Source organism: Melopsittacus undulatus, chromosome 6, assembly GCF_012275295.1.
Source record: "Melopsittacus undulatus isolate bMelUnd1 chromosome 6, bMelUnd1.mat.Z, whole genome shotgun sequence".
In the NCBI taxonomy this organism is placed as follows: Eukaryota; Metazoa; Chordata; class Aves; order Psittaciformes; family Psittaculidae; genus Melopsittacus; species Melopsittacus undulatus.
The window spans coordinates 76,290,605-76,313,239 of record NC_047532.1 but is presented as its reverse complement, the minus strand read 5'-3'; the positions used below and the strand labels follow the sequence as shown (position 1 = coordinate 76,313,239).

Here is a 22,635-nt window from a genome sequence, read left to right as displayed (position 1 = left end):
CATTATTCTGTGCTGAGAAGCATCAGGGCTGTATTGTGCTACTTTAATAGAAGAAGATGCCATGCTTTCAAGGCAGGACTTGTTTTTCTGGACTTACCTAAGTGGGGAAAAGAAGGGCTATGATAGGGAATGACACAGACGGGAGCTGCACACAGACATCCCTCCTGCTGTAATGTTGCATCCTTCGGTGGCTGCCAACAGGGTCAGCTCACACCCAGGCTCTCCATTACCATCGCTCTGTGCACACAGACACTGGCGAGGGCTGGAGGCGATGCTCTGATAGCGCTGCCTGCGCTTGCAGGGCACAGAACTAGTTCATGCACCAGCTGGCACAGGGATGCGGTCTGCATGGTCCACAGGAGCACAGCCAAGTGAGTGAGGGCAATAGATCAGCTCGGAGACAGCCCAAGGTAGATGGGGATGTGCCGAGCAGTAGATGTGGAGCTACTGACTTTATAATGACAGCAGGCTGTCCCCCTCTGTTCTATAGAGTAAAGCTGAGTCAGTTTGTAGATAGATTCTCACCAAAGAGCAGCCTTTGTGCTGCCCTTGTGGGACTTTATTGCTGCACTGATGTGTCTGTCGAGAGCAAGAGATGCTGCAAGCATCCAGCTCTGCGGAAGAGGCCAGGCCCCTTCCGAATGGAGAGATGCCAAGTGGACTCGAGGAGCTAAATGTGGAAAGGAAGAGAGGGCTGTTCTAAAGGGCAGTGCTACCCTCGAGGTAATTAAAGCCTCATGTACTTATTTAGCAGGACATACTTGTGTGTATCGGAAGTGTTTGTAATTGGATGGTGTCTGCCAGGAGAGCTTTCAAACCAGCTTTCCTGTTCTTTGGATCTGTGGTCTCCATCTGCAAGACAATGTGTGTATGGGGAGTAGCAGATGGTGCCTCGGTCATATGGATAACGGGAGCTTTTTGTACCGGGAACTTCTTGTATCGCTTCTCTTTGCTTCATTAAGGTAGGATTTGTGAACTTGGGGGGTTCTCAGGTGTTAGGAGGGGTTGGAAGCTCAAATTGCCCCTCGTTGTGCTGGGGGTGAGTTCTGAAGGTCTGGGTGTGCAAGGTCCAGTTACCAGTCACAGGAAAGAAGCCCTTGCTAACTGTGTGTATGTGTTTGAGGCTTGGGAATACAGAATTCCTTAGAGTGGAAGTTTTGCACATCAAATAACTGCTTTTGTCTTCCTGTCAAAGAATGTATATGCATTATATGTGCCATATTGCAGCAGCAGCAGCAAGCTGTGTGTTTGTGTCTCCTGCTGACAGTGTGTGTGTGTATATCTATGTCTATGTACAGCCTCCATCTCTTCAGCTTTCAGTAGCAAAAAATAGCAGCAAAATCTTTCCTACCCTCAAGGCAAGCAATAACCTTCCCCGTGATGCTCTGCAAGTCCCTGCTCTGCAGCCAGCACTGATTTCTTCCTCCCCTTGTCCCTGATGTTGTGATGGGGATACTGCTGGGTCCCCCTTCCCTGCCCCAGGAATTCACTCGCTATAAAGGGATGTTGTCAGCCCTGAATAAACCCTAGTCCTTACCAATACCCTCAGACAGCCCTAGGGGGGTGTTTTGGGCTCAACTGACCAAGTTCCTCTTTGGCAGGTGTTTGATCCATATGATTTGTACACCGGAGAACAGTTCTCCAAGGTCCTGAGCACATTAACAGCTCTAAGTAAAGCTACTGAAGGTAAGAAACAAGGAGGTTTTCCTGTTGTCTTTTCAATTCCTCTACTACAGATACCGGCACTGGGTGTGTTTGTTTGGTACTTCCCAGTTTATGCTGGTTTCTGGAGGCTTGGGCTGATGCTGGATGGGGGGATTGGAATTTCGTGCTTCTACCAACCCCAGGTTTAAGTGTGGCTGCGTGTGCTTTGCTGGCTCAGAGCATTGCTTTACACAAAGGGACCTCTGCTCAGTTTTGACGGCATTAAGGGACCTCAAAGTAGGTCATTGTAAAGGAGCCACAATGTAAATGAGCATGCACCTCCCAAAATGCAAATAGCAGGGTTTAAATAGTGCATTTTCAAGCCAAAGAGAAAAACAGGTCCATCTGCCCCATGTCCTTACTGAATGCCCAAGCAGACCTGGTGCTCTGTCAGTTGTATTGAGGTTTCTCTCCTCTCCCTGGGTCCATGGAGTAAACTCCTGGATTTGGGAATCAGGCTCATGGCTTGTCCTGCCTCTGTAGGTGCTGTTGAAGCCAAGCAGATCAGCTCCTCTGGTTTCCATCCCAAAGATGTAGCTCATCCCCCCAGGCTGCTTTAAACTGATACTCAGTCCCATAGGTTGTGAAAGGAGAGGTTCAACAGGGAGGATGATGGCAGTGCAGTGCTCCAGGGAGGGGTGAGAGGACCAAGGTCTCTTTTCTGAGGGCATGGGGAGCAGGGCTGCATGGGGTTGGGAAGGGTTTGCAGGGTGGAAGGTGTTTGTGGCCCCATCTCATACAAGTGGATTTGCAGAGTCCTGGTCACCCGCCAAAGTCCAGTCCCAGGAGAAGAGTTCTGTTTCCCTGCTGCACGTTGCATTGTAGGCTATTGAAAGGGGGAAATCCAGACACAAACCCCATCGTTTTCCTTTAATGGGAGGGTTTTTCCTGTTGGTTTACTGCATTTTTGCCTGGCTTTGGTCTGTGGTGGATTTCTGAGTTGCTTCAGGCCAGGTTGGATGGGGCTATTGGGTCACGTGTTCTAGTGGAAGGTGTCCCTGCCCATGGTAGGGGATTGGAACTGGATGAGCTTTAAGGTCCCTTCCAACACAAACCAATCTGGGATTCTCTGATTCTCTGAATATATATCTGATGTATAATGGTATATATATGTGTGTATGTGCATACAATGCTGCTGTGAAGCAATTCAAGTTCTTAGGCTGTCCTGCAGCCAGCACTCAGCTCAGCCTCCATCTCTCTCTGGAAGTCAGTGATTCAGCCCCAACACATCTCCTCCCAGCCTCTTCCTGCTCTGCTAAATGGCAGCACCCCGTTCCCCCATGTAGAAAGCTCAGGGTATGTAGCATGCAGGTTACCTATAGCAGGAGCAGCCTCTGCAAACGGTGTCATTGGGATTGACATGAGCTTCATTGCTTTGAAAGCAAAGAGGGAGAAACTACCCTGCCTCTGTGCTCGCCTGTTGCTGGGCTGTGATGGGATGTGTGTGGTGCTGTTGTCACAACCTTCCCCTTGTTTCCAGCTCTATTCTGGCAGCCACCCGTATCCCAGCTCACCCCTGCAATCACTGTATAAGGCTCAGGATGTGGCTTTGCTGGGGAGTAGTTTCTATCACACGTTAGCAATGGAGCTGTAGGGAAGCTGGGATGATCCTCCTGGTTTCATGGCAAACATCTGTTTGAACATATGCTTTCCCTGTTGAGATGTTAAAAAGCGCAATGCCTGTGCCATAATTAGCTGCTCAGGCAGAGAGCACCCTTGGGAAAAGTACAGGGTAAAATAAATACATGTCTCAAACAGTTGCTTTTTGGTGGCTTGGCCAAATTCCTTGAGAAGCAGGAGCCTGTGTCCTGCAAGCCACCACTGCAGAGAGTCCGGTTTGTCTGTCCCACCAGAGGATGAATGGAGCGTCAGGACAAGCCTGGTACCCTGCTATGGCCAGCACTCTGGCATCCCTGCTCATCCTGCCACCTGCAGAGCTGCTGCATCCCAGCACCCTTGTTGGAGGCAGAGGGAAGGAGGTGACAAGGAAACACCGTGGGAATGTGTTTCTGAGCATCCGTTTGAAGTCCAGATCCTTGTGCCTTTGTGGATCTTGTTATGCAACCAGCCAGAGGGGATAAACTCAGAGTTCAGCAGCTGCCCATCACAGAACAGCAATAGGGAGCTGATGCTTTTATCTGACAGCGAGGGCAGGGGAGGAAAACCAGCTGTGCTGGATCAGACGAGGCTCATCTGCTAAAAATAGCGTAGGAATGTGAGCAGAAACCCCAGCTATTTTAACCATAGTTTAAGCAACATATGGCAGCAGCGTTCCATGCTGGACCAGGCATAAAATAGGACTCTGTCATGATGCCATATAAATGATACGTTTCCCTGCCAAACTGTCGAAGTCAGTTTTACATTTGTTTCTAGGTTGCTGCAAGATATTTATAAAGCCTTTGGGAAGGTTGGGAGGGGCAGGGAGAAGCATCAAAACCTACAGTAACCGAGTCATTCACATGGGACTGGGGCTGATGGCTTGAGTAAGTCCAAACTCTTGGGTCACATCCTCCCTTTTCAGCTGGAATCAGGGGAAGAACATCTCAGGCTGGCGGCCATTCACCCCTCCTGGCCTGGGAGTCACTGGGAGCAGCCGAAATCACTGCTGCTCCAATCTCAGGATGCTCCAGAGAAATAAACCCACCCCCCCTCCCCGTGTTTTCAAAGTGGGTTTTCCATGCGGAGCTGTTTTGCTGTTGCTGCAGCACAGGGAGCTGGGAATTCACTGTGTGGTTGTCAAGCAGTTGTGTAATGAGCAGACAGAAAACTGACTCACTGACAGCACATACTGGGAATGTTGTGTGTTGCTGGGGCAGGGACTGGGCAGACTGGTGCGTGGGTATGGGATGGATGAGGGTTTGGACATCGTAGTCATGGATCTGATCCCCATTGTGCAAGGCACTAGGGAAAGACAAAGCGAATCCGTACTCCTGGAGCTCGCAGTTTGTATTGCTCCAGGTCCAATCAGGGATCAAGTGTTTTCCTATTGAAACAAGAATCCTCTGGGGAGAACCAAAGCCCGGCTGAGTTCCTGTAACTCCCACCAGACTTCCCCTCCGGAATGGTTTTTCCACGTTGATGTTCATGCTGGAGGAGAATGGGGGAACAGCAGCTTTAGAGCTTGTGTTTGCTGGTTCCTGAGCACACTTTGGGGCTGGATTCACCCTCTGCTCTTGCATTGTTTCCAGAGAACTCCAAATGTTATGTGGGGACTTGCACACGCAGCACAGCGATGCCTGCAGACCATTCCTCTCTGTTCCCCTTTGGAGGCCCATGGGAATGCCAGGTCCACACTGCAGGTGGAAAACAGCAGCTCTAGAATAAGGGAATGCACTTAAATCCACAAGGAAGCTGCAAGGCAAATCTTTAACAGTCGTTCCCAGTTTACTGGGATGATGGTATCTGCTGTTGCTTCATTTGAGCACCATGACACATAGGAAGGAACATTGCCCCACAGTGCAGTGGGAAGTACAGTAGCAGAGAAGTACTGGGAATTACTGGGTGGCTGGAATCTCAGGTGTTTCCTGCTCCACAGCATCTAAACAGGGCTCTGGGGCTGAGAAACAAGCCCTGAGACCAGTGTGCGAAGTGAGGAGGTCTGAGTATGTCAGAGAGGCAACTCCAAGAGCTGTGGATGATGCTCTGAGCCCTTCCATGGGATTACACTGCTCTCCTTCCTCAGCGCAGTCTGAATCCCTCTCTCACATGGCTGATGGCAGCAGTCCATGGGCAGGGATCAGGATTGTGCCCAGCCTCTTTCAGCTGTATAATGAACCCAGAAGGACTCATCTGAATAGAGGAGTGATTGTGTGACCGGCTGTCCAGCATCCTTCCCCAGGCAGTGCTTGCTCAGGGCCCAGCAGCGTTCCCCATTGGGCAGCACTGGGCTAAGTATTATTCTTTTTTCCTGCAGTTTCCTCTCTGGATGCTTTAATGGATTAATTCCAGTGTTGGACTTCCCCAAATACTGCAACTGGCTGAAAAATCCTGAGGTCTAAGAATTATTTATTCACAGGGCTTTTATTTGCCATTCGCTTTTCACATAGAATCCCAGGCTGGTTTGGGCTGGAAGGGACCTTAAAGCTCCTCCAGCTCCAACCCCTGCCACAGGCAGGGACACCTTCCACTACAGCAGCTGCTCCAAGCCCCTGTGTCCAACCTGGCCTTGAACACTGCCAGGGATGGGGCAGCCACAGCTTCTCTGGGCACCCTGTGCCAGCACCTCAGCACCCTCCCAGGGAAGAGCTTCTGCCTAAGAGCTCATCTCAGTCTCCCCTGTTCTGGCAGCTTAAAGCCATTCCCCTTGGCCTGTCCCTACAGGCCCTTGTCCCAAGCCCCTCTCCAGGTTTCCTGCAGCCCCTTTAGGCACTGGAGCTGCTCTCAGGTCTCCCCTTCAGGAGCCTTCTCTTCTCCAGGCTGCCCCAGCCCAAAGGCTTTTTAAGGGGCATTTCAGTGAAATCCCGTGATTTGATGTGTGGGTTTGCTTTGCTGGGATGTAGAAGGAATGGGGAACAGTTGGCTAAAACTTGGATGTTGTTTTCCTCTCCACCAGATCAGCCATCCAAGGGGCCATGTTCACATCTATCCTCTCTTAGCTCTGCGGCTGGAGGTGCCCACACCGACTCCAACGGCGCAGCTTCACAGTCAGCGAGGGTGCTGAGGAGGCAATCCAAGCCTGTGGTATCCTTTCTTTAACATCTCACAGGGGTTTGATGGCTGCGGGGTAGAGGGGTGTGGGTCAGCACACCAGGCTTGTTCTCCCTTCATCTCCATCACGGCTCTGCTGCCTTGGTTGGAGATGGTGGCTTCTCCAAACCACAGTGCTCCTCTGTATGACAGGAGGAGAGCGATTCCTGTCTGCTGTCCATTGCCCTGTGAAGCTGAACCAATGCTTGGGATGGACCTTGTGGTCCTCTGGCAGGACTGCTTACACAACAGCAAGCATTATTGTTTGTTCTAAAGAGCAATATTGAAACCCCAGCTGTCACAACAAAGCAGAACAATGCCTCGTCCTTGTGGTTTCTGCTTTCTTGGACTATTTACTGATGTTTTCCCATGTTTCTTTCCTTAGGAGATGACTGAGAATGGCAGCCATCAGCTGGTGGTAAAGGCCAGGTTCAACTTTAAGCAGACCAATGAGGATGAACTCTCCGTTAACAAAGGAGACATTATTTATGTCACCCGCGTTGAAGAAGGGGGCTGGTGGGAAGGGACCTTGAATGGAAAAACAGGCTGGTTCCCAAGCAACTACGTCAGGGAAATCAAATCCACCGGTAAGCACATTGCTTCCAAGGGCTGATCGGATGACAGCTCTATAATGCAGTGGAGAGCCTCATGCCTTTGGGAAATTGCTGCTATTTATTAAGGACCATTTGCATCCTTAAAGCATCAGGGCTAATGGAAGGATGAATGAGGCCAGACCGTAAAGCCTAGGCTTGTGCATGAGTTGTTTGAGAGCTGCTTCTCCCTATTCCCCATTCTATTGCTCCTTGGGTGTTGCCGGAGGATGCAGCCAGAGATGGCTGTGTTGGTCCCCTTTGTCCTGGGAAGCAGCCAGGTTATTCCAGTGCCTGAGCACGGCATTAGCTCTGTGTTAGAGACCTCGGTCAGGAGATGTGTTTGTGTTTGATCCTGCTGTTTCTGGCAGTGCTGGAATGGATGCTCACAGTCCTATCCAGCCAACAACACCTTACAGCCCCAGGGAATGGGTCCCTTTTGTCCATAGCAGCGGCTATGGACATAGTGCATTTCCCCCCAGATGCATCTTCTGCTGTGATACTGGGAAAGGAAGAGGGAAGGATGATCCGTGTGGTGACACTGGCCTTCATTGAGCTTTTTCTTGAGTGTCCTTCCCATTTCTGCTGTGTGATTTTAACCAGATGTGCGGCAGTGATGCCAGGAAGCAAGCCCCTGTAGCCTTACGTATCCATTCAAACCCCTCAGCTCCTTGTGCTTCCGAGGCCATTGTGTGACAGAAAACTTGTTTCTTTACCAAATTCAATTTCATTCCTTAATGTGCCTCGAGGGTTTACCCCAGACAGAGACCTGTTGTGTGCTCAGTGCTGGGTTTATGGCTCAGGATCAGCCCTGGCCTCTAACACATGGTCTGCAAAGCATACAGCCCCTTTAGACATCCTTGCTCCCACACTTGGAAGCACAAAAGCAAAGGAAGGAAGAATAAAAGCAATGATTGCTCAGAATTAGGCCAGGTTTTGTTTAATTCTACATGAAAAAGTCATTGTTAGGATAACCCATCTCCCACTGCTTCCCCTGGGAAATGATGTCTGAGCTGGAGCAGGCCTTGCAGCGGGTTGAAGTCTTGTCTGGCACAACCCAGGAATCACTAATGAAGTCAATGAGGAGTGTTATTAAGAAAGGAGAGCAAACTTCAGTCCTGTGGGGGAATCTGATGGGAGCTGCATGAAATAACAGCACCTCATTGAAGCCAAGGGTGAGCCTCCCATTGATCCAGATGAAGGACCCCATCCCTACAGCTTCTCCCTCCAGATCCTCTCTCCAGCACCCATTTCACATGGGAGAAGGCTTGGTTCCTTTGTTCCCCTGCTCTCTGCTTGCTGAGGACACATGGCTGTGTTGCAAATGATGGATGCAGGGATGGATGCTGACCCCCTCCTGCCCCAGGACTGGGGCCTGCAGCCCTGGGGAGCTGCTTTCCTCACCTCCCAAGTGTGGGATTTGTCAGTCGGAATGGAGTTTATCAGCAGTGTCTGTACCTCCCTGTGTCCTAAGCACGCCCTTTGGGTGGGAAGGATGTGCCGTGTGGAGCAAAGCTGCTCTGAGGCTTTAAATGAGGCACAGAGCTCCTGGCTGGAAGTGACAGGAAGCTCTCAAGGGCAATGATTAGACACTACATCAAGCTGTGCTTCCCAGGGGCTGAATTTGTCAATTTCAAGCTTCTCCCGTGTTATCAGTGTGGAAGTAATTGCTGTCCATGGGACTTAGAAGTGCAGAAGGAGGTTTGCTGATGACACCAGGCTGTGTAATGCAGTCAACACGCTGGAGGGATGGGATCCAGAAGGACACAGACAGGCTGGAGTTCAACAAGGCCAAGGGCAAGGCTGGATGGAGCAGCTCTTGAGGGGCTTGGGACAAGGGCCTGCAGGGACAGGCCAAGGGGAATGGCTTTAAGCTGCCAGAACAGGGGAGACTGAGATGAGCTCTTAGGCAGAAGCTCTTCCCTGTGAGGGTGCTGAGGCGCTGGCACAGGGTGCCCAGAGAAGCTGTGGCTGCCCCATCCCTGGCAGTGTTCAAGGCCAGGTTGGACACAGGGGCTTGGAGCAGCTGCTGCAGTGGAAGGTGTCCCTGCCTGTGGCAGGGGTTGGAGCCGGAGGAGCTGCGAGGTCCCTACCAACACAAACCATTCCATGATTTGGTGATTTCCGGGTTTGGTCAAATTTACCTTCATTCAGAGAAGAATTTTGCATCACAAATGATGTTTGGGGTCAGGGTCCAGCCCCTTGCTGGGTGTTGGCATCAAGTGCCTTGTGAATCACCTGGAACACAATGCCCGATCCAGCATTTCTGATAGACGGCCAGTTTTAAACCCCAGATGTTGTGGGCTGGTTGGAGCCACACTGTAACTCCAAACAGTGCCAGACACGGGGCTGCTGCCAGGGATTTCAGAGCAAACCTGTAAGGGAGCTGGCAGGGGCTGTGCAGTGCTGATGGTGCTGCTCACTTGGCTGCTGCACTGTCACAGAATCATAGAATGGTTTGAGTTGGAGAGGACCTTAAGATCATCCAGTTCCAACCCCCTGCCATGGGGCAGGGATGCCTGACACTAAACCATGGCACACCTCAGTCCCTGATGGGTAAAATGATGTCAAGCATTCTTATAGCCCCCTTCAGATGCACAGCTTTGGGCTGCTCCTGGTTCTTCTGAAGCAGGCAAACCACCTGCAGCTGAAGGGTTGTGTTCACAGGGGTCATGCTATGTTTGTGGCGCTGACTTTTCCTGTTGGGATAACGTGAGCTGTGCACTGTCATTTACTGATGTATTTTTCTATGTGCAGATAAACCGCTCTCTCCCAAAGCATTAAAAGGACTTGAAAGCACTCAGCTGACAAAGAATTACTACCCGGTGGTAAGTTCCAAAGTGCTGATCATACATTTTAATAAGTAGCATATTATTAGTCCCCCAAAGTGGCTCCTTCCCTTAGAAATCATTGAAGTAGCTGGTAACAACTGGGGATGTGACTGTAGTTCAATGTGGTTGTTGCCGTTCCTTGATTTAGGGCTGTCGAGACAATAAATGGAAGTTGCTGCAAGATGTCAAGAGGAGAGACTCTAGAGATAACACAGCAGAGGTGGCAGCTTTGGGATGGATGTTGGGGAATGCAGTGTCTCTGTTCCAGTCGTTGCCATGGGCTGCAGGGTGTTGATAAAGATGGGGAGATAATGGCAGGGCATGAAGGAAGCCAGATTAGGGCTCTGATCCATGACCCCCTTCTTGGGGTTGCTTGAGGGTGTTATACCCCAAGCTGCCTGCTCTGCCTGTGCCTTGGAGATGGGGCAGCCCCACAGCTGCCAGCCTGGCTTATTGCCTGAGCTGGGCTTTGGAGCTGGGCTGTGAACAGGGGCTGCAGAAGGCATGGAGGAACCTCCTTCACCAGCCTGAGGTCTGTCAAAGAGGGGCAAACACCTTCCTGCAGCGGAAGGCAGCTGAGATGCCTGCATATGAACGTCCCTGGCTCTCTGTGCTGCAGGTGGGACGTGCTCATCAGCATGTCTAAATGTGTTTCAAGCAAAGCAAAGCAGAAATGCTGTGTCCAGAGAGCTGGGGACCACCTCCTCCATCCCCAAAGCTCATCCACACTGAGAAACCTGAGTGCTGAGCAGCAGCGTGCAGGCAGGGGTTGGTCAGGGATGAATTGGCTGCTGAGAGGTGAACTCGGAGCTGAGCAGCCTTTAACACCTCCTTTCCAGCCCTCCTCCAGTTTCCAAAGTCAAATCCCCAGATTGGACTCCCAGGGCTTTCCTGAGCATTCTGGGGTCTGCATTAACCAATGTAATCTTTGAGTTTGTAATGTGCTTCCACGCTTTTTCCCACTCGGAAGCTGATGTCATGTTCCTGAGTCGCTGGCCCAAGGATGTACTCAGTGTTGTGTCTCTCACCCTTAGGTGTTGCAAAACATTCTGGAAACAGAGCGAGATTATGCGAAGGAACTACAGTCACTTCTGGGAACTTACTTAAGACCCCTCCAGTCTTATGATAAGTAAGATATAAGGGCATCTGAGGTGCAGAGAACCCCCTAAAATGGACCAGAGTTCATTACTTCCCTGCTTTTGGATGTTTAGGGCTTGCTGCCACTCTTCTTGTAAAGCCTCACAGCTTCTCCATGAACCAGAGAAGCCCTCACATTGTAATTCCTGCTCTTCCCTGTTCCTCAGAGGTGGTGCAGGCATCAGGCTGTGCTCAAGATGGGCACTTCCTCCTCTTAAACCCTCTGCATGCTCATGTGTGGCTGTCGCAGCATGCGTGTTCCCAGTGGTACACCTCGCATGGCTTCTCCCCTTGCCGTCTGCCTTGGTGTGACTTCTCAGCCCCAGGGGGTATCTCCTCATCCTCTCCTCACTTGGTGCATTATGCCATGTATTCTCCATGGTCAGACTGCCTCTCACTAGGTCCAAACTGCTGCTGGGCAAGAAGTGACTCCCCTCTTCCTGCATTCGCACATTCCCATCTGCACAGCTATTGGCTCTAAGTGCCTCCATGCTCGGGAAGAGTGTGCTGCTATCCCTTAGGGCCTCAGCAGCACCAGGGGGACACTGCCAGGGCTTACCTGTGGAATAAGCTGATGTGTTTCCATCCATGCAGAGGCAGCACACACCACCCTGTGCTTACCCAGCATGCTGGTGCCTATCAGTAGATTCCCAGTGACAGTCTCACCCTAGTGCAACATCTTCACCTCCTGCTTTATTGCTTCAGCTTCAGTCATCTCTTCCAAAGGTGCCATCAGTGACCCTGTCCTCATGTCTGCGGTTGGGGCTGGGGTGCCTGTGGCTGAGCACGCTGCAGGGGGACCAGGTACTCCAGAGCATCATGGGCAAAGAGCAGACATGGTCCGGTCTGGAGAGATGGGGCAGTGGTGTCTTGTGGCCTTTGTATTTAAACCTCTCCTCCCTCCCCACATCTCCACATGGGATATATTCAGCTGTGAAAATGTCTCGTGCTCTCAGCCCTGTAGGCAGCAAATGAGGGATGGGATGAGAGGGACTCTGGGGATGGCTCTCTCAGAAGCACACACATAAAGCTTTGGCTAGGAAGAATCCAGCTCTCACAAGGAACAAAGCAAGGAGCTTTGCAAACCCCATGAGCAGCTCTGGAGGACCCTCACAGTGTGCATCCCTGCAGACAAAGCTGTCTGTGTCTGCCTCCACACCTCCCTCCCACCCCCAGCTGAAATCCCGTCTGTCTGTGTCTATTAGACAGCTAAACATCGGAGGAGATTAGTGTGATTAAGTGATTAAAATCCAATTAAGATAATCCTTGGCAGCAGGCATCTTCTCCGGGATGCTGTGCTCTGTAGCACATTGTGGGCTTTGGATTTTCCCATGTCTGATGGTGTAGCTGGGGAAGGAGAAATTGCTGGGTCTTTCTGGAAGGACAGATACCATGGGGGTGCTCCCTGGAGTAGTCCCTCTCTGATGCTCCTTGTTGATTTGATTCTTTTAGGCTCAGTGCTGTGGACATTGCATCGTTGCTGGGAAACATGGAAGAAATCTCTGCATTCCAGCAGACACTGAACCAAGCCTTGGAAGAAGTTGCAAAGTAAGCTCATGCCATAGCACTGAGGTGGTTAAGCTATTAAACTGCAGCTAAAAATAATAGAAAGACCTGTTCATTAATATTCCTCCTGGCTGCTGTCTTAGGCTTGTTAAATAGAGCAGGGAATAACAGGATTGAAGAGGCAGGAGGGGAGGTAGAAGAAGCTCTGGCATTTCTACTGTTAAGGCATCTGCTGAATGAAAGTGTCCCAGACCTGACATGAAAGTGTACCTAGACCAAAGATGCAGACACAAACGGGGTTGGAGACCTGCCAGGCAGGAAGATGGGGATTGCCAGTGAGCAAAGAGCAGGTTATTAGAGGTGATGATTTCCTACAGAGAAGCTGGCAGGTGTATGGAGCCTTAGCCTGGACTCTCCTTTGGAAGGGCTGAAAGGAGATGGGGAAGAGACTGAATATTGGGAATGTTGGGTATTCTGCTCCGTGCTGCAGTTATGTGGTGGCTTGGGAATGTCCTGGTGCAGCAAGTGGTGCCTGGGCATATCCCTGAGGGTGCTGTAGGTGCAGGGTACAGAACAAGAGGCTTAACATGACGAGTTGGTGTCCATAGGCTCCCCGAGAACCAGCAGCGTGTGGGAGGCTGTTTCATGAACCTGATGCCCCAATTCCGCTCCCTGTACCTGACCTACTGTGCTAACCACCCCTCAGCAGTCAACGTGCTCACACAACACAGGTGAGTGATGGAGGAGGAGATGGAGGCTGAAATCCTGCCTTTACAAAGTTCCTTTTATCATTAACACTTGGCTTCATGTGGCTTCTGACCTGTAGTTTGACAATAGAGTGAGGGGATAACATGGTTATCCTTGCTGGTATAATAACATGGTTATCCTTGCATGGTTATCCTGCTGCTGGGAAAACTGGTGGGGCTGTTCAAGCACAAAGTTGATTTGCAGGGTCATTGGTACAGGGCAGTAATAACATCTTTCTTTATGTCCCACTTGAATTTGAGTCATGTCATGCTAAAGAGCATGGCAAGCCAAAAGCATACGTCTGTGTCATCCCTAATGCACTTTGACTGTCCTCCCTGCAGTGATGGGAAAGCCAGGACCCCGACCATACTGTTTAAGTCTTCCCATTTAGCAATGGGAACTCACAATATATTTACTTATCTCCTGAAATCCAACTTTAATTCAACCTAATGCAAAGGCTGACTCCTGTCAATGACTCACTCATGTAGTTCCTCAATCTGACCCCTTTCCTTCAATCAATCCAACAACCAGCTTTGGCAGATGTGCTGACACACACAGGTTGTGTACTCCAGGGTGATTGATGTACATGCTACCACCTGCATCACTGCTCCCAGCTGCATCCGAGCACGCTGCTGCAGCATCCTCCAGCACAGCACCTCCCCTGCATCCCTGGGGAGCAGGGTCTGAGGTGCTCAAAGGGGGAGGCTGAGCTGCCTTGGGAAAGGCAGAGCCCTGGCCATGAGGAGAGTGTGGGAGGCAGCAGAACAGAGCCCTCGGCTGTGGTGAGCCCTCCTCCTCCTTGTTGTTGTTGTCTCTATTTATAGTGATGAGCTGGAGAAGTTCATGGAGAGCCAGGGTGCGGCCAACCCCGGCATTCTCATCCTGACCACGAGCCTCAGCAAACCCTTCCTGAGGCTGGATAAATACGTGACGCTGCTGCAGGAGCTGGAGCGGCACATGGAGGTAGGTGGGATGCGGGGGGCTGCTGGGCAGGATGTGCCCCTTGATGCTGCCCCCCGCAAGCTGCTCTGTCCATTGAGCACCACATTGCTACAAGTACTTACTACCCCTCCAAGGAGGTGTCCCATCTCCAGGGGACATTATCTACCATTCGGATTAGAAGTGGGGAAGCAGTGGAAGGGTCTGGGGGATGTTGTAGGAAGGCAGTGCCTGCTCTTTGCTCCAGCCCATCCTCAGAGGTGGGCTATTTCCAGCACAAGTCAAAGCAGAGTTGAGGGTCAGGCCACAGCTGGTATTTATTTGCACAGCAGTTAATAAATCACTGTTGTTATTTCCATTTCATGACATTCCAATGCCACTTGCTCCCAGGCACATTCCCACCCCTCAACCCAAGCTCATGCTCCGGGGTGGAGGCAGAGGTAGACCTGACAGCCAGGGCAGGCACTGGGTGAGTGCCTGGGAGCAGGGGGAGCAGCAAAGGGACACACAGACCCTCAGCGAGTGGCAGATCTGCTTCAGGACGTGTCTCCCCCCCTCTCCTGTAGAGATCTCTGTTGCTGGGGCTCTGCTCCTCGCCTGTGGATGCTGCAGTTGTAAACCCTGAGGGTGGGAGAAGGAGGTGAAGGAAACAGAAGCAACAAAGTCTGGTTTTAGCTGGGTTTGCATTTTCCCTCTTCCAGGATTAATTACTCAGCACACTTCACCAGGGTCATTCATTGCACATCCCAGCCAGCACCCCCTGTGTGCTGGATGCACCCCCAGAGCGTGAGCAGCAGCTCAGGGAGGGGATCCTGCCCCTCTGCTGTGCTCTGGGGAGACCCCCCCCCCCTGCAGCCCTGATCCAGCTTTGGGGCAGCAGCACAAGAGGGACATGGAGCTGTTGGAGCGAGTGCAGAGGAGGCCATGGAGATGCTGCGAGGGCTGGAGCAGCTCTGCTCTGGAGCCAGGCTGAGAGAGCTGGGCTGGGGCAGCCTGGACAAGAGAAGGCTCCTGAAGGGGAGACCTGAGAGCAGCTCCAGTGCCTAAAGGGGCTGCAGGAAAGCAGGAGAGGGGCTTGGGACAAGGGTCTGTAGGGACAGGCCAAGGGGAATGGCTTTAAGCTGCCAGAACAGGGAGACTGAGATGAGCTCTTAGGCAGAAGCTCTTCCCTGTGAGGCTGCTGAGGCGCTGGCACAGGGTGCAAGAGCACTGTATGCACACCACAGACCTGTCCTGCTCTCACCCAGCTTAGCTGAGCTGCAGGGACTGAGCTGAGCATGGCTGCAGCCACCATGCCCATGCAGAGACAGCATGCTCTTCACAGGATGCTGTGTGGGATTCAGTGGTGGATTCAGGGACACACACATCACCTATTCCTCTTAGTTTCTAAGCTGAGTGTGGGAGGTTTGTTGCATGAATCAGTAGGGCTGAGGTTTAAGCTGTGATGCTGTGGGAGGAGGATGGATGTGTCCAATGCAGATGTATGCATTGTAGAGTGTACCAGAGCATTCCCTCTGCTGCTGCACAGCTGGAAACAGGGCAAGTATGTTCAGGGCCGTCATCATCCCAGATTCAGAGGTGAGCAATCCCTGACAGCCATAGGGACTGCTCCTTCACAACCTGGACACCTTAGGATTTGCCTGGCGTGAGGACTGAATGGTGAAGAGCTTATGATGTGAGCCCTAGATCCAGCAGAAGGTGCTAGGAGGGCACTAGCATGCAACTGCAGTCAGAGATAAGAGGCAGCATCCTGCTTTCTGCTCCCTAACCCATGAGGACTCTGCTCCCTTCATCCTGGAGGTGAAGCTCCCATTGGTGCTCATGGAAATGGCACCCTTGATGGGGCAATGGTTACAATACCATGCATGCTAATGGGAGTTTTCTTCCTGAAGGTAAAACCAGCAATCCACCCTACACCTCTGCCTGGTTTCATTGATTTTCTTTGCAAGCTGAGTTTGTCCTGAGTAAAATCACATCTATCCTTGCTGTGCCCACTTTACACTCATTACATTGGTATTAATGAATTGCTGCTTTAAACCTGGGAGGCTTTGTCCTCTCCAGCAGCCCCTCTGCCCTGCATCCCTCCTGTGGGCTCTGCAGCCCTGGGTGCCCTGGGGCAGTGGGTGATGCTGGTGGTGGTGCCTGAGGGTTCTTCTCTCCCTTCACTAGGAGGCGCATGCAGATCACGAAGAGGTTCTGAAAGCCGTCACATCCTTCAAGTCCCTTGTGGTAGGTGGCAGTTCTTAAAATAGCGCGCTCCGTTTCAGGGCTGTTTTGAATGAGTCAGGCCTGACATTTGTCTCCTCCATTAGAAACAAAATAAGTCTCCTGGAATGGAAAAGATGGGGTTTAAAGCATCTTAATCTCAAGTCTCAAGCTTAGAGCTGCCCCTCTGGCTGTGTGTTCCCAGCAGTTGCATCCCAGCTCTGTGGTCCAAGCAGGAGGGATGCAGGGATGAAGGATGCTCAATGTTCTCCGCGGCAGAAAGCCACATGTGGGTGGTGGGGGTGACAGGGTCCCTTTCATGTCCTTTTGCCTCCATACCCTGATCATTTGGCACCTGCAACCAGAGCTGCCTGTGCTCACTGAGATGAGCTGTGAAAGGTTACCAGGGCTGCCTGACTCAACTGCTGGTGCCCATCGGGTGACTCTTGCTTTTGTAGAGGATTTTTGCTCCACGGGTGTCAGGAGACCTTGATCATATTGCAGGGACTTTGCTGTGGGGAACAGAGCAAGCAAAGGGCTGAGCCCGGGCTAACAAACCTATTCCTGCAAGCTGTGTTACCTGCACCCTTCCAAGTCCTGCTGCATTGAGAGGAAGAAGAGGGGGAAAAGCCACCCACGTGCACAAAGCTTTTGCCCAGCAAAGCTTTTCTCAGTTATTAAGGAAGCTGTAGTCTCTCTCACTTTGTAGCCTGAATACCTTTCACTACAACCACTCCAGATGTGGTCCAACTTCCTTCCTTAGCACTGCAGATGCAAGTTTTTCGGTGCTTAGCAGTGCAGATAAAAGATGGGGAGGAGAATGTTCATAGAAAACAGGAAAGGGCGATTATGTTACATTTACTTAGAAACCCAGCTCCCCTTCCATTTGTTCTGTTAGATAATAGGGGAATAATTGAGTGAAGTTACAAGGTGATGTTAATCTACAGGAGTGCTCGTAAACAATGGATGGGTTTACTTGAAATGTGCATTTGGGTGCTGAGTAATTTGATGTAACTATGAGATAGCTGAAGAGGTTCAGTGCAGATCTGAGGTTAGAAGGGCAGAGGTGCCTGGTCCCATAGTAGACCAGGGAGGGTCCATGGAGCTGCTGTGATTTGCAGTGGTGCCTCTGTACAGACTTGGTGTGGATTTTATATGGATTTGCATCCTGGGAATGTTGGATTTGGAGCTGCAAAACCAGAGGAAGCGCCCACAGTTTGGTTCAAATGTGTGCTTTCAAACTAGCCTCAATGCAGCTTCTCATTTTGGAGATCTGGGTAGGCAAAGAGTTTGTATGAAACTGAGCTGGAAAAGGAGGAAAATCTCTGCCAGGAACAGGGCTTTGGAAAAACCCAAGTATCTGGTGAAAACTGAGCCTGGGTTTGGCTTTGCAGCAGCTTTCCCTTGGCAGAGGGTCAGTTAAAGCAAGTTTTGCTTGGGTTTGCAGGACTGTTTGTTCCATCAGTGCTTGCTGAGAGCTGCTGAAGGACCAGCGGCTCCGTGGAGCTATTCCAGTGCCCAGCTGCTGAGCATCAGTACAGTCCTTCCAATTGCAGCACCTTTTTGTGCTGCTCTGCTGGAACACTGCCCCATGTCCTGCTTTGGGGTTGCAGATTCTGGTTACAAAACACCCCCACTTCCATCTGATTCACTGGGGTTTTGCATTGCTGCAACTAAAACTCTCTTTGCTGCTTGGGCAAAATGGGCAGAAGCTCTGTGAGCAGCAGCAAAGGTAGAGACTTGGCACCCTGTGGCTGTCTTGGGCTTGGAAACTGTGACTCTGTGCTCTCAGAGGTGGGACTGGTTTGGAAAGAAAAGCTTGCTCGGTGAAGAGTGCACGTTGGGTGACATTTTCATGTGTTCATTACTTCATAGATCACTAAATCTGTAACCAGCTCTGTGTAATAGAACCCAAGCAGGTTTTGCCTGTCCCTTGACATGACCAGCCCTGAGCCCATGTGGTTGTGGTGGTGAAACCATCTTTGTTGGGATGGTTTGAGTGTGCTCCTGCCCTCTTGGCTCATGAAGTCCCCCCTGACATTCCCAGACGCAGTGCCAGGAGCTGAGGAAGAGGAAGCAACTTGAGCTGCAGATCCTTTCTGAATCCATCCAGCGCTGGGAAGGAGAGGACATAAAAACGATGGGAAGCATCATCTACATGTCCCAGGTTATGGTGCAGTGCGGGGGAAGCGAGGTGAGTGCAGTGGTCCTTCCCCTGCCTAAAGTCATTGTGTCCAAATACTCCTTTGCTCACAGCATCAGGCAGCAGCTACTCTCACTCCAGGCCAGCAAAGCACTGGCAAGCAATGCTAATAAATCATTTCATCCAGAGAAGAGCTATGCAATGGGACTCTGCATGTCTTTGGAGTCAGGCACCCTGAGGACTTAGCTTCGGGTCTTTGCTGACACACTCCTCAAGCAGAAGCATCTCAGTGTCATACAGCACATTCATTTCCCCCTTTCCCCCCTGTGACTGACTCTGGGAAATGAGAGTGACTTGTAAGTGTGCATAACCATAACCATTTTGCACTTCCTGTGCACGCTGTGACGTCCCACTCCAGAGCTGACTGTGCTTTGGAAATAGCTGGAGGGATTCCTGAAGCATCACACCACAGACCTTCACCAGTGCTGTTAAAGCCATGCACACTGCATGTTTGGTGTGGGAAAGTGCCTGTTCTCACTGAATTCCTTACTTGCTGTAGCAAATATTCCCCAGGAAGGGAAAAGCTGTAAAACAAAGCCCTGTAGGGTCTGGTGCAAGAGTCTGGTTTAGGATGTGAGATGCTGAAGGACATAAGGTCTTAGGAGGCAGTTTGAAATGACTGGGGAGAGGATTAGCAGGCCAAGATGTATGCAGGATAAACTAGGACAGCAATGAGATGCTATAAAGAAGAAAAGCCACAGTAATGGGTATGGGGGGGATCTCTCCCAGGCTGTGATTCCAGCTGCAATGAGTCCAGTTTGCTGGAGGAAAACACTTGGGAGGCATTGCAGGCTGGCCTAACCTACCGTCATGTCCCTGCAGGAGAAAGAGGAGCGCTATTTCTTGTTGTTTTCAAACGTTCTGCTGATGCTGTCTGCGAGCCCACGGATGAGTGGGTTCATCTATCAGGTAGGCACACTCAGTTTGAATTGGAAGCTGCAAGGCGTTGGGTGTGAGGGAGGAAATCAGATAGCTGCTATCAAATTCAACCCTCTCTGCTTCCTTAAACCTCGCTGGTGGCATGCAGGTGCTGGGAACTTGGGTTTGGTTTTACCAGGACACTCAGTACCTTTGTCCTGCCAGGTGGTTAAACAGCATTTGGTAGGTGAATGCTGTGAAATTAGGAAGGAAAACCTTCGAAGCATGGTGGCCTACAGGCTGTCCTCAAGAAGGATGTGGATATGAAGGTGTCCTGACCCAGCCATAGGGGTTTGTCCACCACGATTTCATCATTGTGCCCTCACTGGAGAATATTTCACTACTATAAAGCCCACTGTAAAGAGCTCAACATTTCCTCTCCATGAGGCATCCCAAAACTCTTGTGTTTCATCATTTGAATGGCTGCAGTCAGGCTGTGGGAGCTTAGCTTCTCTCCAGTTGCCTGAAACCATCAGTAATACACTCCAGAAGAAGGATGCTCTCGCGTTGACATGTTGTTTGTCATACCCAAGAGAGATGGGAGAGGTTTGGGAAGGGGGGTTTGGGTTTCATCCGTAAGCAGGCAGTTCAACATGCAGAGCAGAGTCACAGGGAAGGCTTCCCCAAACCCAGGGCAAGTTGGTCCTTCTGTCTTGGTTGTACAAAGGGTTTGCAACTAGTGAAGGGAAGGGGTAGAAGATGAGCCGGGAATGACTCAGTTGTCATGGGAGCCTCTTCCCAGGGTTTGACCTAGTTGTGCAGGGAAATGGAGATCCATATGTTAAAGGAGACTCTTCCTGCAGTCAGGAGCCTTTACAAATGAGTTTTTAATGGCGATTCCTAAAGAGAAAGGAATTGGCAGGAGAACAAACAGAACAACTCCCGCTGGGAAGCCAATGCAGACACTGACTCCTCCTCAATTCCCTTAGGGAAGGCTGCCTTTGACGGGAATGACACTGACAAAGCTGGAAGATGCTGAAGGGAATGAGCACATGTTTGAAATCACAGGTCAGTGCCTCGGGCCATGCTCCCAGTCCCAACAGCAGCTGCCACTGGAGGTACTGGTGGTCTCCCCCTAACCCCTGCACCATGCTTTCTGTGCCTTTTCTCTGTGGGTTCCCTAAATTCCTGAGCATGTCCCTCCTGGTTGAGGCAACCTCCTCACAGTGTCCTCCAGCTCTGCCTTTGGGCTGCTTTTGGAGACCTTCGGTGCTCTGTATGGGATAAATCACCTTCCCCAGTAGCACTGCTCTGGGCTGTGTGTGCCCTGTCTGCATCCAGCGTCCATCCCATGCAGCTGTGAGCACCTCAGTTATTGGTGGGTTAACAGCTCTGGTCATTAAGAGCTTTCCTAAGTTTTCCCGTTCAACTTGTTACTTGTGCCTTGGCTGCAGTGCAGCTGTTTGTGCTGGTGACATTTGGTGTCAGGGTCCTGTTAACCATAGAAATGTTGCATTTGCTTGCTTTTAACATTAATTTCACCAATTCCCTTTGGTTTTCTGTGCAGCTCCCACACTGGGTGCTTGGAGCAGGACAGTCACATCTTTGCCTTGGCCTTTTGCAGACAGTAGACATTGCAGTCTGAGGAGCATCCTGTGGCTGTGCCAAGCTGAGCTCACCCTGTGTATCTCTACTGTTAGCTAAAGACTGTTCTTTCACCCTCTGCCATAGGGACCATGATGGAGCGAATCACTGTGTCCTGCAGCACCAGCCAGGACTTGCACGAATGGCTGGACCACTTGCAAAGGCTGACCAAGGGGACGTGCACCATCTCCAAAACACAGTCCTGGAATGCTCATTCGGTGAGTGTCTCCTCTCCCCATCTGCTCCATGCCCAGTGTTCCTTCATGCTGGGTAGGGAATGCACCTTGATATTGAGGTACAGCTGTAAGACACATGCTACAGTTATGTTTGTAACTGAGTCATGCTTGTACCATTCTACATGTATCCTGCCCACTGAACTCTTGTCCCTCCCTGCATTGCTTGGTGGCTAACAGCCTTCATCTACTTCCCATCTCTTTTCCCAGGCATTTAGTTCAGCCGGACAGATCCGTGGGCCTCTGGAACCCCCCAAAATCCTCAAGCCCTGGAGCTTGAGCTGCCTCCGTCCTGCTCCTCCACTCAGACCCTCGGCAGCGCTGAGTTACAAAGAGGTAACCATCCCGTGTGCCTGCAGAGCATCCCCACTGCTCGTGTCCAGGTTTCTCATCCCATAGCAGGGGCACAGAAGCTCAGGTTGATGGGATGCTGAGAGCAATGGCTCTGCCAAGCTTTGCCCCAGCCCTGTGATGGGTGCTTGTCGCTGTGGCTGGCTTTGTGCTGCACGTGAAGCGTGAGCACGTGTGCTTGTAGATCCCACAGTGTGTGTCCCATTGACTCCTTTGACAGTGCCACGGTGGGTGGTGGAGCTGCATCCTCTCCTCCTCCTGCCTTAGTCTGAGCCATGGGCTCCCTGCTGGGATGTGCTCCAGCTCCAGCCTTGCTGGTGCTGCAGAATGAAGAAGCAATGCTGCACCAGGAGGAGGAGGAGAAAAGCCTGTTGATGTTTTTATGTCTCCCACCCTGTGTTTTGGTGGATGGAGCAGGGCTCCTGCAGCACTCCTTCGCCACCCACCTCAGTGTTTTACACACCCATACCCTGCATGGGAGGCAGCAGCCCCAGGGATCGCTTCCTCCACAGAAACCTCAAGCCTGGGAGGTAGGAGGTGGCGTGGGGAACCCCAAAATACAACCCAGCTCTGCTTCTCACCCCCCTGCTGCAACTGCAGCGCTCTCCTTCCCTGCCTCACTGTAAACTTGTGGGATTACTCACCAGCAGCTTGGGTAACGTTCCCCTTCCTGAATGAGCTCTCTGGTTCTGAGTCAGCCACTCTTCTTGGTGCAGCAGCACTGGGAGCATCAGTGCCTAGGCTCCCAGGGGGATGGGGGCTCAGGACTCAGGGATGGAGAGCCCGGCAGCCAAGGGGGCTGTGGGTTTGCTGCTCCAGGTTGAGATTTCAGGTAGCCTCATGGCATTGTGTTACTTTGATTTCTTAGAATGTGTAAAAGAGCTCATTTCCGCTTGGGAATTAAGTTGTTCAACCAGGCAGACTGGAAATGACCCTTGATCTTTGCATGGTCCAGATCCATAACATAGGCTAAACTGTTACTTGTTTGCGTGGTGAATTAA

The 22,635-nt window shown here is 51.2% G+C and overlaps 1 protein-coding gene across 3 annotated transcripts in view; it reads left to right on the top strand.

Moving 5' to 3' along the window:
• Positions 1-22,635, top strand: part of ARHGEF6 (Rac/Cdc42 guanine nucleotide exchange factor 6) — a 38,232-nt gene that overhangs the window by 7,149 nt on the left and 8,448 nt on the right. For 2 of the 3 annotated variants that reach the window (XM_005148259.4, XM_034063607.1), the window contains 14 exons: positions 1,602-1,686; positions 6,257-6,384; positions 6,776-6,977; positions 9,738-9,808; positions 10,846-10,940; positions 12,401-12,496; positions 13,063-13,185; positions 14,026-14,164; positions 16,310-16,369; positions 18,393-18,539; positions 19,371-19,457; positions 20,396-20,474; positions 21,138-21,268; positions 21,494-21,619. In XM_005148259.4, the coding sequence (XP_005148316.2) occupies positions 1,602-1,686; positions 6,257-6,384; positions 6,776-6,977; positions 9,738-9,808; positions 10,846-10,940; positions 12,401-12,496; positions 13,063-13,185; positions 14,026-14,164; positions 16,310-16,369; positions 18,393-18,539; positions 19,371-19,457; positions 20,396-20,474; positions 21,138-21,268; positions 21,494-21,619 (1,569 nt within the window). Of the gene's footprint in view, positions 1-1,601; positions 1,687-6,256; positions 6,385-6,775; positions 6,978-9,737; positions 9,809-10,845; positions 10,941-12,400; positions 12,497-13,062; positions 13,186-14,025; positions 14,165-16,309; positions 16,370-18,392; positions 18,540-19,370; positions 19,458-20,395; positions 20,475-21,137; positions 21,269-21,493; positions 21,620-22,635 lie in introns of those variants that run through there. The other variant, XM_031048217.2, reaches the window with a different exon arrangement.